Consider the following 14,126-nt stretch of genomic DNA (forward strand, 5'->3'; position numbering starts at 1 on the left):
GTGAGTATGGATTACATCTCCTTTTTTTTCCCCCCATTTTAAAGTTGGCTCTAACTTAGTTATTAGAACAATTTAGGCTTTTCAGAGTTTTCGTAAACGCTCATTTAAGAGCTAGGACACAATGAAGATCAATAAGTTCTAGAGATCTGTACAACATTGTGCCTGTATATCCTAATACTGTAGTGGAGTGGGCGCTTAAAAATCTGTTAAGAAGGTAAATCTCGTGGTAAGTGTTTTTATCACAATAAAATAAAATTTAAAAATAAGTGCATTTCAGGTACATTATACACTTAGATAAAATTACATTGAATTTGAACAATATAGTGATATCTACGACTACTAATTAATTTTTTCCCTTTGAAATAGAACCATAGTTTCCTCTCCCCAGGAGCAATGAATACACACACACACATAAACATAGGAAGTAGAGCAAGAAACAGATTTTTCTCAAGACAAGAGTATTTATGCAATTTAACCAACGTAAATAAAGCATCAACACTTTGAGAATTTCACATGATGTTTAAAAAATTGAGTTTTAAACCTTTTATAAAGGAACTTCATCAATGATCTTCAAAATGCCCCAAATATAAAGGTTTTGAAGAGTATTGGCAAGTAACAAGCTGATTTGGACTCTTCTATTTTATGTACCCCCAGAATATATTTTAATCAACTTTTTTTCTTAAAAGAATTAATAATGGTTATTCGTATGGACAAGGACCAGACTCAGTGCATAGGAATTTAAATCAATTAGCCAATTTTATTCTAAAATGTTCTCTGACAGCAAGTAGTACTTACTTCCTCATAGGTGTGGCTTTAGGCTCAGTAAGGGAGAATGTCAGTTTTATTCATTTTTATATTGAATTAAATTCTGATTCCTTCCTAAGTTATAAAAATTAGCAATTTGTAACTCACAGCCAGCCATAAACCTACCTGCAGCTATTTTCCTTGTCCCTAAGAGCCAGGGGCTGTTTCCCCATCAAAAGGAGCTATACGAGGTCCTTCTTAGAAACACAAGTGAGATGGAAGCTAGCACCATCATCTCTATGTGCAGCCCTTGACTGGCACAAGGCTTTCTTTCCTTTGTGGATTCCACATCGCACTGAATAGTGGAAAGGTGAAGGAGTTACATCGGCCGGACTGTGCTGGGCAACAGTCAGACAAAATCCTCTTTACGATACAGGCATTGGTGAACTCTCCTGATGGGTCTGCTGTGCATTACAGCGTGTTTTGACCGTTTATAAACAAGTCTCATGTTACCTACTTCTGTTTCAATTTTCTCCTGAAAAGATGTTTCCTGAAATTTATAAGAAGCATGTGTCCCAGAAAAGGAAAATAACTGGAAAAGACTTACCTTAATTTCTCTGAGTGTTTCAGCAAAGAAAAAGGACAGCATCAAAAGATTATCCCAATCACCCCACCCCTTTCACCAAAGTGAAAATAACTATCAAGTTCTCGGAGAGTTGTTTCTTAGTACCATTTAAAATTAGTCCCTGTGGTATTAACTTTGGGATCTGTTGGCAATTGTTCTTATGTCAGTTATTGTAAAATTGTTTTCCACGTGAACTGGTAATTACGGGGTTTTAGAAATTAAGCTTCTAACACCAAGCTGGGTAAACTGCTACTAAAATGTATATAAAATAATTGAAAACAAAACAAAACTCACTCTTAAAAATACATCAATTCCATCCTTTAACCTCTACTATATTTATAAGGAACTTGTACATTCTTTTATATCACTAGGAAACATTTTCATTTGTTTCCGTTTATTGGAAGTAAGAGTTCCATGCCTCTAAAATTATATGGGCATAAAAAGCATTTTCGGTAGTCAGTAGCTTTCAGACATACTACCCAAAAGTTGTTTTTATTATCCAGTAATGAATGAATATAATTGTATAAATTCAGCTGCTGATGGAAAGCTGACTCATCAGGGACTATCACAGTCCTTCCTGCCAGCAGACATGATTTGTTGAGGATATAAGTGTCATGAACTAATTTGGTTAACAGTCTGGTCCACCATTACGCATCTCCTGTTACCCACACTCGACCCAGCAGCACTTCAGCCAGTTGTTACTGATTTTCAATTAAATAGGCCCGAGGTGATTATTTGCATGAAGGAAGACATTGGTTCTATTCCTTTTTTCTTAACTATCTACTCTGAATTCTCCTCAATAATTGGATGAAAAACTACAGTTTTTTAAAGAAAGTTCCACTAGAACTTCATTGGAAATACAGCGTGTAAAAATAAATCAACACAAAATAGTGGATCCAAGCGTACAGAGGTATTTCAGATTATCCTTTGTAAAAAAACAATTTGAGGTACAGCTCAGAAAATGAGAGCACAACATGCTATACTATATGGCTCCTGAACACATTTGGGCAGGAAGTATCTGTTACTGATGCCAGCTGATTCATTAGAACAAAAATGTACTTTAAATTGTGTATCTTAGAGGAATGTATTTTATAAAAGCAGATTAAAAACCAAAAACCAGACAGGGAAGTTAAGTCATCAAGTTGATGATGATGTAGACCACTGAATAGCCAGTAAGTATTCACTATTGTACCATGTGTGCAGACTTCTCAAATATTCCACTGGTCATTCTGAGGAAGTTTGGGGTGGGGGTGGGTGGAGTGCCAGCCTACAAAGCTAAACGTTGTACCTGTGCTGTGCTACTATGTATAGAATAATCTCTCTTTCTTTTTCTTTTGAATTTGTTTTCCTCTTGCTTCCCAGAGGATTGTGTGGAGAACAATGCAACATAGTGTAAGCTTTGGTCTTCTTATTCTTCCTTCCATCCCCATTTGTCTTCATACTGTCATTCCCGAGAGTTCCTGAGAAATTCCACCTTCACCTCCCCTTTCCAAATTGTCTAGAGTGCAAGTTGAACGCTGTGCATGACCAAAGGGTTTAGTAACCTTTTCTCTACTTGGTTCTTATGGTTAACAACCATTTTGTGTTATTTCCCAACAGCGAGGTTTTCAATCAAAGCTTTGTGTAAGACTAACTCATTTGGTGGCTGATTGAAATTCTTTCCCAATTTTCAGACGATGTGTAGTCGTCCTGAAAAACTAGCTCTTCCCTGATAGACTATATTGGTTTTTTTATTCTTGTGCTGAGTGAATAATTACCTCGCTGATGATAAAAACAAACTAATATCAGCTCTCCTGCGTCAGAAGTTAAGTTTTCCATTAGCCAGGACATAGGGAATTTAGAGGTTAAGAAATACTTTGTGGTATAGGTTGTTCACTTTTTTTCCTTACTTGAATTTACTGATATTTTTTAGAGCATTTGGGGAGGGAGCATAGGATATTTTTCCTACAAAGCAGTTTGTACTGGGACTGAGGACAAAAATGCCAGGGTTCTCTTACCTAACTTTATATATGAACCATAATAATTATATAGTTATCTAATCTGTTTTTTTCATAATACCATTCCAAGCTGGTGATACCCCATAATAAAGACCTGAACCCAGAGCATCGTGGACCCAGGAGAGAACTGCCCTTTCCCCCAAGAGAACTGACATGCTGAACATATTGGAATGAATGTAAATCATAAAATCTTCCCTCACCCCATTTCATCTGCTGGACTTCCCTGCTTGCCTCTTATAATGGGCACATGATGGGCACATATTTATTCATGCAGTGCACCTATGACATCATGGTGCTACCTGTCTGCCTGGCCTTAAATTCAGGCAGTGGTAACACTATGTCTAGAATTCCTCCTTTCAGATTTGCTTAGGAAATTGTTCCCTGAGTGGTATTCCCATTCATCATTCCAACTCTCCGAGCCCAGGGCAGTTTCGATGAGGTGAGAAAGTTCAGAGGTAAGAGGTAAATCTGGAACAGGAATTTCTAGAAGGAAAGACCTTGAGGAAAGAACAGGGGAAACAGATAGCTTAAGGTTACCTGATATTAAATGGGAAATGGAAGGAGAAAACATCACAGAAGGACAAGTCAGGATTCTATTAGTGTGATCCAATTGATATAACTACAGTAGTATGTGCCTGCCCTTCCCAACACATTCTCCTGATAACTCCAGATTTTTCCAGCAGTTTAGCCAGTCCAATCTCCTTATCTGATGGATATCTTGATCCTTGTAGCTTTCCCCCAAGAGAACTGACATGTTGAACATATTGGAATGAATGTAAATCATAAAATCTTCCCTCACCCCATTTCATCTGCTGGACTTCCCTGCTTGCCTCCTATCATCTCTAGGGGGAAAAAAAATGAGATGTCTATTATTAGATATGATTCTTTCAAAAGTACAATGCATCTTTTGAAATTCATTAGTATGCCATTGGTTAAAATGTGTTCTTAATATTATTGCATATAGATTTAAGTACTTTCAAAATGCCAATATATGCACTTTATTTTGTTCTGAAACAAAATGGATAAAGCAACTCACATTCTGGCATTATTTCCTGCCTGATGATTAATACCAGTTTCAGAGTAAAGTGCTGGTCATAAAAATGTTCTTCCATGCCTCTTTGGGGCCATTTTGGTGTGATTTAGGAAGTCTTGGTTGTAAGGATTCAGGAAACTGTCTGTTGTTCATTTTAAATTGCCATGGCATTTCATTGTCACCTCAAAGGATTCCGCATCCGGCTAAGTCCACTATTTTGCATTTCAAAAGGATGTCAGGCTGTGTTTAAGAAACTGCTTTATTATCTACAGCCTCAGCCACTGTCTTTGGGTGAAACTGGTATTTCCACCTTCTACTTTCTCTCTCTCTCTCTCTCTCTCTCTCTCTCTCTCTCTCTCTCTCTCTCTACTCTTTCCTTGGCCTGAACAAAAATAAATAAATAAAACCTCAATAACAGCAGTAGACCAGATTCTCCACTTTAATTAGTTTTCTAAAGATAAATGGGTCAAGGCCAGATTGGCTTTCAGCCTCTGCTTCAACTGAATAAATTATGTCCCATTCACCCCAGCAAACAAAACAGCTACTACTCAATCTACTTCAGATTGTGAACTGCCGGGTCTTGCCTGAACCTGCTTTATCTATTTGCTGCAAAACCCCACTGAGCCACCCCAGTTTCATTTTCAATGAACCCTTAGTAATAACAGCAGCAAAATACAGTGAGCTTTCAAAGCAGGGAGAAAATACAAAATATTAAAACCAAACCACCCAACTCATTCGGTCTCAGTTTCTGCTTTCTGCCCTTCTCTAGGCAATATCAGCAGCATGTGGGAGCAGAGAGTCATCTGACACAAGCTTCTTTACATTTAGGGGGCTTGTGGCTGATGAGGCCCAAGTGGCGACTGTCATAAGAAACCCATATAAAATGATGCCTTATCTCCAGGACATTCTGCTTATTCCACAGGCTGGAAGGATACACAAATCTAATTCAATGGTATGCACTGTTGGAAACCTGGGTTGAATGCCTGCTCCTTATGTGGAATTTTGAGCTCATACCCTATTGACAGTGGACTGTTTTTACATCCTTGGGAAGCTATTATTTCAGGCTTGTGTAAGAAGAGTGAAAATAGGAGGCGCATAGATCTTTCTCTCAGCTCAGGCAAAGCTGTGTTTAATTGCACTGGGTCGTATACCACAGGGAGAAAGAAGAGGAATAACCACACTGGCGGCAGAATTCCCTGGGAGATGCTACAGCTCACTCCACACCACTGCCTTAGACACACAGTCACACAATCCTATGGATTCCAACAATAAAGTCAAGTCATGCCACATATCTTAATTGGGGAAAAATTTGTGCAGCTTCTATTAGGTAAAAGTGGTCTGAAATCATTTTGGGGGTAATTTTACAAAAAAAAACACATTTGCAACTCTGTGTTAAACTCTCCTTTGTCCTCAGAAACACTTAAACGAGAGGTTTGCTGACCTTTGACTGTATCATAAAAGAGAAATGTTACACTTTAAGACCCCAAATATGGCTATATAGATTTTATATCTATTTTATGGTATGCTGATATGCTTATTTCCCCCTTCAGACTTGAAAATTTCTTTCACAATTCCTAGACTTCCATTAAACCCAAACTGATGTGTCCTATAGGTATCACTCAATCAACAACTATATTTATTATCTTCTCTGTTGCAGAGCACTTAGTAAAACTAATTACCATGTACAGTCTACATCATAGCATATTGTTAGTGCTAGCGTCATCAAAAAGGCAAGAATTACTGTTTGCACAAAAATATTGCTTATCAAATTACTTCAACACACTGTGTCTCCTCCAGGGAATAGCATCTAGTATAGATAGGGCCTCATAAAACGCTAGCATACAGGAAAGAGGAATTTGATTTTGTAATCTAACATAGACTACACCCATAAAGAATATGCGGAAGGTATATGAACAAATGAGTTATCATTGACCAAATATGCAAACTGAAAACATTAAGCATCTGTAGCGTCTTTAATATAGGCCATATCTTATAGCTCATTCTCCCATCTGATGCCAAAATTTTTGCACATATCTTGTACAAATTAAACAGAAACTGTTGTCAATCCTGCGCTGGTCGGATGAAAGAGTCCATCTGCACCCCCATTCACAGTATTTGTCCTTTATTCAGCTATGCAATAGATGCTTTGGTAAGTTGATTATGAAAGCCTACATAAACAAGCCATACTACACTGCTCAAACCATACATTTTAAAATATGTTCATGAGAGGTATCACTTGACATAGATCTTTTATTAAGTTATTGAACAGTTTAAAGGACCTTTTGTTCATCACGGAAAATCTGCAGTAATTTTTTTTTCTCAGAGCTGTCTGAGACATATTCGCACCACAACTCCCAAATGTGATGTTCACGCTTATGGGAGATAGAGCTGAAGAAATGGGATATTTCATAAATACCAGTTTTGATGTATTTGCTGTATAATCAATCAGCTTTTAACTGGCTCTGGGGCCTATGGAATACATTTGAAAGCACTGGGAATTTGGCTATTCCCATAACATACTTGGACACTCTTTAATGCTAACAATAAACCTCAGGCATAAACATTGTAGGGAAAACCAGATGAGAAGAAACCTGTTTGAGTGAAAATTGACTTCCCTTCATAAACGTTAAAAGTAGAAAGATATCTGCAATACACAATAATTTTATTACTTACGCTCATTCATGGTCATTATTATCAAGGGCTCTGACTGCATGAGTATTTTCTTACTAAAATACTGGCCAAGCTATTAAAAAAAAAAGAAAAAGTCAGGTTTACAGTAAATGAATGAAATAGCAGCTGCAGCAATACCACTATATTGCTGGCTAACAAATCATTTTTTGGAAGGTGGGTTTGACTAATATCTTTGGAAGCTTTTCCAATACTGTATTGATCCGGACAGGCCAAGCTAGGCAATGCAGCACCTGCAAACACCACCACCATCCCCAATGGCTTGCAGCAACACAAGTTTATTTTTTTGTTCATACCAAATACCATTTTGGGTTGGCTGTGGGTCAGCTACACATGACCATAACCCTCACTCCAAGGCCCAGGGTGACAGAGCAAGCACGATCTGGAGCTTCACCTGTTACAGTGACTGGAAAAATTCAGAGTGTAGCAAAGGTGGCTATTGAAGTCTCCATCCACCTGGAAGGGGCACAGCACACTGTTCACATCTCATTGGCCAAAGTAGGTCACATGACCAAGTCAAGAAGCCCAAGGATGTGTGTCCCTCTGTGTCTCACACAGAGAGTGAAAATGGACATGTTAGTGAACAGTAATATTGTCAACCACAAAAACATATGACCAAGTTAAGTTAATAAAAATCTATTATAGATTTTTAAGTTAATAAAAATCTATTTCATTACTCTCTTCAACTTTAAAACAAACCTTTTTGAATAAGAAGAGAAAAATTCATTATTTATCCAATAAATATTTATTGGGCACTAATATACACCTATTATAGGTGACTAGAATGTAATCAAAGAGCTCACAATACTTTGGGGGATGACAGAAAAAAGTAGCAATAATTTAAATCAGACCAAGTTCTGATAAAGATTGCATTTAAAAATTTTTAGAATTCTAGGAGAAATCTAAGTTCTCGTCACAAAGGGAGTGTCTACATGCCCTAGAAAACCAGGAGCATCTCTTTCCATGTCAGGTTGATTTTTAGCATCGATTTTACTTACGTGAACTTAGCGTTCAGTCATAATTCAACCAGAGCAAAGGAGTGTCACCCCAAATCTTAAGATAGTATCTCAAAGGAGTATATAAAAGGTGTTACCAGTGAGTAGGAGAAAAATGGCAATAGAAAAACAGAATGAGCAAAGGCGATTTTATTCCCAGCATTTAAATGTCTTTCAAATCCAGGCAATATATAGGTATTTTAAATGAGACTTCGATATTGCATGTTGTGAGTACTGCACTTGTCTGACTTAATGTCATGTTTGCTTAGGCAAAGCAATTTTTCTGTTCTTCTTTCTGGGTCAACCTAGTTGGAGCAAATCAAATTGCTCTCCCTCTCTAGTTCTTTCATACATCATCATTTAAGATCACCAAGAATTTGCATACTGGAAACTACAATATCTGTTTATTTCTGAACATCACTCATGAAGGAGAACACTTTTCACAAATTAATCAGGGAAATTGCACAGGCTGACAGCAACAACAAACTTATCGATAGTGATGAAAGTCTCAGGAATGTGTGTGCCATTAGCTTCTGCGTGGACTTATTTGCAACGTCGTAGAGCTCTGATTCAATTGGAAGAAAAATTATGATATAAATTCATAAATTATTTATGTGCAATGATGCAGGAAAACAATGACTTTGTAAGTTTTATTCTAAGGTACTTTGACCTAAGAAAACTCTCCAAAGCAGCTTGCATTCATTTCAGTGAAGAACACTCAGCTCTGCACTTGAAAAAGCTGAGCATTTCCTTTTCTTGCTCTTTGCAGCTCCTTGAGTGCTAGAGAAAAGAGGTAAACATGCAGCAGAGAGAGCAGGTCTGGGAAGAAAACATAAAGGCAGCAAACTGCCTTAATTGATCTCCACACATAAAATCCGAAAACCAAGAGGCTCTGTTTAGTGTGAGACATGTCCCTACGAAAATGTTTCCAGTTACTCAGGAAAATCAAATCTTCTTTATACAATGGTCTTCGAGGAACCAGAAATATTTCATTAGAATTTTAATGGTGAGGGCTCAAGTGAAAGAAATTTTGTCCTCTCTTTTGTCAGGGTTTCTAAATAAAATAAAAAGTTGTTTACAGTATTTTCATTTAAAAAAAAAGTTTCATTCCTCATGACTCTGGACGGTGAAAAGTAAAATGAATTTTTAGAAATAATGAATAAAAAATAAAAAATGAATTTTTTGAAGAAGCTGACTTTGGATAACTTTGATTATTGTATGACGAGAAAGTGGCATGTGTGTGAGTGTGTGTGTGAGTGCGTGTGTGTGTGTAGTTACTTTTTAATTATGATACACTCCTTGTGACAAGTAATAGTAAGTGAACAACCCACAGATTGTTACAGTTATTTATCAAATTGTAGCTGAAGCATGATACTTTTATATAAATATCTGTGATTCATCACTACCTTTTAAAATTCAGAGACACCCAGTTGTTAACGAAATGTGACCACCGATTTCCAGTTCTTCCTCATCCCTCACTTTATATCCTGCCCTCAACTTCACCCTCCCACAGAGAAGTGCCACTCCTCTCTGCTTCCTGGAAGAGGAGAGGACGGAAGACAGGATAAGGTGACCCTTTTCAGAACAGTCTTCCAATTAGATATATTGTCACTGATTGTTTTTTCCCGTTGGCTTGTTCATCAATTATCTACAGAGGTATTTCACTGTGAAGGAAGATTTATCTCTTTCTTCTTGTAGTTCTGTTTTTATTTTATATATTTTCAGTCTATATTTATAGTTATAAATTTATCTTCCTTGAAAATTGACCCTTTCATTATTTTATAATGATTCCTTCTCTCTAGTAGTAATTAGTTACTTTAAAGTCTATTCCTTTCGGATTTAAACTGGTATATCAGACTTTTGTGGGGGGTATAATATTTGAGTGACATTTTTTTTCATGTCTTCACTTTCAACCTTTCTGAGCCCTTCCTTATGTTTTAGATGTGCCTCTTGTAAATATCACATAACTGGATTTATATTTAAATTCAGACTACCAATGTTTGTATTTTAACTGGAGCCTTTAGTTCATTTAAATGTACTTGAAATACTGATATAGTTGTGTTTATTTTTCCATCTCATTTTGTGGTTTCTATTTGTCTCATCTTTTCAGTCTTATTTTTTTCTTCTTTCTTATGGATTGACTGAGGATTTTTTTTTCCCATTCCACTTTTTTAATGTTTGGACTCTAAATACGTTAGTTTTTATTCTTTTAATGGTTACCCTGGAAATGTTAGCATGTGTCCTAACTTGACGAAGTCTGAGTTTAATCAATCCATTAATACCTTTACCCTATTTTAAGAAGACAAAGACCTTAGAACACCTCAACTCTGATAATTCTCCTCCCAAATTATATGCTATTATTATTGGATAATTTAATTCTACCTTGTAACTTTTTTACATCTTACAAGACTTCAGGTTATTAGTATTTTATTATTTCATGTTGGAATTTTTTATATAGAATTAACCACATTTTACCTTTTCTTTGGTTATAATTTCTTCTTGCATCAAACCATCATTTAGGAATCACTTTTCTTGGTTTGGAATATATCCTATAGGATTTACTTTACTGGGGGTTTTGTTTGAAAATGTCTTTGTTTGCCCTCCTTAGAAGACAGTTGTGCTCAATATGTAATTCTAGGTGGACAATTATTTTCTCAGAGTACATTGCTGCTTCTGTTTCACTGTCTCCTGGTTTCCATTGTTGTTGTTGAGACGTCTACTCTCAGTCCTCCTTTTGTAAGTAATCTGTGTATTTTCTTTCAAGCTGCTTTTGAGTTCTTCTTTGTTTTTCTGTAATGTTATTATAATGTATCTCAGTATAAATTTCCTTTTTTATTTATTTTGCTCAGGATTTGTTGGGCTTTCTGAATCTCATGAGTGGTCTCTTTTATTATTCTAGAAAATTCTAAGCCATTATCTCTTCAAGTATTGCTTCAACGTAGTTCACTCTCTCATTCTTTGCTCTTATTCTATAACTGATCGGACACGTCAGATTTTCTCATTCCGTCCTCCATGTCTCCTAACCTTCCTTTGTCTCTTTCTACATTCAGAATAATTTATTTAGCTCCACTTCACAGGTTATTAAATATCTCTTCTGTTATATGTACTTTGCCATTAAATCTATTGACTGAGTTTTTAACTTCAATGATTATATTTTTCACTTCTAATATTTATTTAGCCCTTTTTCAAATATGCTTTGTCCTATGTTTAATAGTATCTTACTCCTTGTTCACATTTCTAAATAGTAGCTTTTTCTGTCTTTGTGTCTGATACTTCTAATATCTGAAATGTTTGCTGGTCTCATCTGATATTTCTGCTGGCTCTTGCACATGATGCTTTGTTTCCTTATATATGTTATGCTTTATGTGTTCGTTTGTTTGTGGGGGGGTTTTGTGAGCTTATATGCCTTGGAACTTATGCAATAGAAAATCTTTATGGCCTGTGGTGAATGGTAATTATATTTCACTCTTATTCTAAGGATTGAACCCCTTGGAATTCCATTTCTCTGGGATGTAGACTGGTGGCCTTAGGGAAGCCCTACACTTCAATCTCCTGGCCCTTGTCCCACCCTATAAGTCTATCAAAACCAAAACTTCAGGTCATCTGGGTCTAGGAAATATCCTTAAGTCAAATGCCAACCTGAGTATTCTTGTTTTCTTTTCCCGGTTCCTCTTTTCACTTAGTTTTTGGCCTCTGAGGATTTCTTACTTTCTTTCCAACTCATTGTTTTCTTTAAAATGTTTCCTATATTTTATGTAGCAGAGTTAGTTGATTTTAGCTGGAGGGTCAGTCAAAGGACCCTATTTTACATACTTCCCTAGAAATATACAGAAAAATACACACACACAGGTTACACACAGGGTAATTTCCTCAACTAGCTATGTGTTAAAGATCTTCTGATGAAGCATCATACCATTTTGGATCAGAGCATTGGAACAGTTATTTATCTGAGCTCTCTGTTTCTAATAAATATTCTAGGAAGTCCTATTTTGTTGGGCCATATGGTAGTTGGATGCCCTGACTTCATCGTCAAAGGTTGGTCCTGTTCCGTGTCTACCCTTAAAATTCCAGTCTGCAAGGTCAGCGGTCCCATCTCAGCACTCTAAAGCCCCTTAAGCCTGAGTTTGCTGACCCCACCCAGCAGAAGAGGTTACACGTAAACAGAGCTGCTGACTTTCAAAAAGGCAAACTCAGGTACACCCTTCCCCTCATCTCCTTGTTGGCATCTGAAAAGAGCTCCTCCATATACTTACTGACCCAGGCCAATAGGGCAAAGGGAATAGTGAACAGAGCTGGAGAGCTCCCTGGACTATCTGAGGGGATGTTGTAGTGGAACGCTTTTCGTGGGCAGTGGGCCTCATACAACTCCTTTATTCTGTTGTTTTTGTGGCATATTATGCTCCAAACTGTGGCGATTACTATGTTTTCAGCCCAAGTAAAATATATATATTTCACAGTATTTCATCGAGAATAATAAAAACAGCACAATTTTTAAAAAGTAAATTGAACTATAAATAAAAAGAAGAAAATTAAAAATCATGTTTTCATACCATTTTTGTTAAAAGAACAAAGCAATTTTTGGAAGGAGATACATTTACCAAGTTTGTGTTCTCTTGGGTGCTAGGTTCAGCTAAACAGCGGCACTGGTGCTGCCGTGGTTACAGAACCAGACGGCTTGAAGCTCTATCGCTGGCCTTTTCTTCAATAGAACACTCAGAAATCTGCCCAGGCCAAAATCTGGACCTGCTGGGTTAGTGCTCATACATGTAAAATGCTTAATGGAGACCTGTTCGATTGGCTTGCAGGACACACAAATGCATTTCATTCATTCATTCATTCATTCATTCATTCACTGCCTCAGACCAACAGAGGGCAAGCTCAGGCAGCAAAAGTACAGAGTATTTGGCTTCAGAAGGCCTGCATCCGTATGATGCAAATGAGGACTATGCGACAGAGAAAGAAGCCAGCCCCACATGGCTTGGTAGTGGCCAATGCTCGCTCACCCCACTCTTCTCATCTCTCCCAGCCCATGTGAGGAGAGTGCACCACCCACCAGAGGCATAGCTCCTTTTTATTGCCACATGTTATGTAGCATAGATGCTAAAGCGAAGGCTTCAGGGGCACACGAGCAACGTGCAAAATTCTGACTGTGTGATTATAAGCAAATTACTGTCCAATGGAAAATAAATCGTTCCTTCACTATCCTGTTGTTACGATGATATCAGCTAATGTGCAGAAAGCTCCTAGCTTAGCCGTTGTCTGCATTAAGCTTAATTATTAATAATATTGATGATAATAATAATAAAAATAGATTAAGCATGGCTGTTACGATTATTAATCATAAATAAGAACAATATCTAATTTCAAATACTTCAATTATTCATTGGGATTTTGGCTTTAGCCCAAAACCTGTAGGTAACCCCGTTGCCCCAGCCCTTGGTCTTTACAGAAAGTGGTTAGTTTGGCTTCCTGCCCCAGCATTTCAGGAGAGCAAAGGCTACAAAAGCTGTGTTAGTGCCTCTAGGACTTGTCGCTGAGGACTAGAAGTGTAAGCGAAGGCTGGCTTCTGCACTGTTGTCAAAGCTGGAGCGTTTCTCTACGATACAGCCACATAGCAAGATTACAATGAAAAGTCCCCGGGTGAACATTTGGGAAGTTGATAAGAGAGTTGAGTTCTCTAAAAGTATTTGGGAAGTATGCAGCTAAATGGTGGATGAAAATAACCCGGAGGAATGATGGAGTACAGAGAGGCCAGGGACTCACCGCGTCCCCGGTGACTCATTTCCGAGAGGAATGCACATCTTGTGGCCTCCTGTCACCACCGAGGACTGCCCTGAAAGCCTTTCTTAAAAACATTCGCGCCAGGCAAGGGAGAAATACTGGCAGATGACATGAAAAACCCAAATTAGGTGCTGAATCGGATGTGAAGATGAACAGCATCTGAAATAGCCTTTTTTTTCTTTTTTTTAACTCGCTTGAAGGTGAACACAGGGACAAGTCATCGACAATAATTTAACTGTAAAATGATCGGTGCTCGGAGACTA

The 14,126-nt window shown here is 37.4% G+C and overlaps 1 protein-coding gene across 2 annotated transcripts in view; it reads left to right on the forward strand.

Moving 5' to 3' along the window:
* Positions 1 to 14,126, forward strand: part of GPC6 (glypican 6) — a 1,028,052-nt gene that overhangs the window by 941,317 nt on the left and 72,609 nt on the right. The window contains exon 7 of one of the 2 annotated variants that reach the window (XM_033104888.1): positions 2,732 to 2,761. The exons of the other annotated variant lie outside the window; for it this stretch is intronic. Coding sequence (XP_032960779.1) covers positions 2,732 to 2,761 — 30 coding nt within the window. The remainder of the gene's footprint in view (positions 1 to 2,731; positions 2,762 to 14,126) is intronic. 2 annotated transcript variants of the gene reach the window in all.

The sequence above is a fragment of the Rhinolophus ferrumequinum genome, chromosome 4 (genome assembly GCF_004115265.2).
Source record: "Rhinolophus ferrumequinum isolate MPI-CBG mRhiFer1 chromosome 4, mRhiFer1_v1.p, whole genome shotgun sequence".
NCBI classification, from domain to species: Eukaryota; Metazoa; Chordata; class Mammalia; order Chiroptera; family Rhinolophidae; genus Rhinolophus; species Rhinolophus ferrumequinum.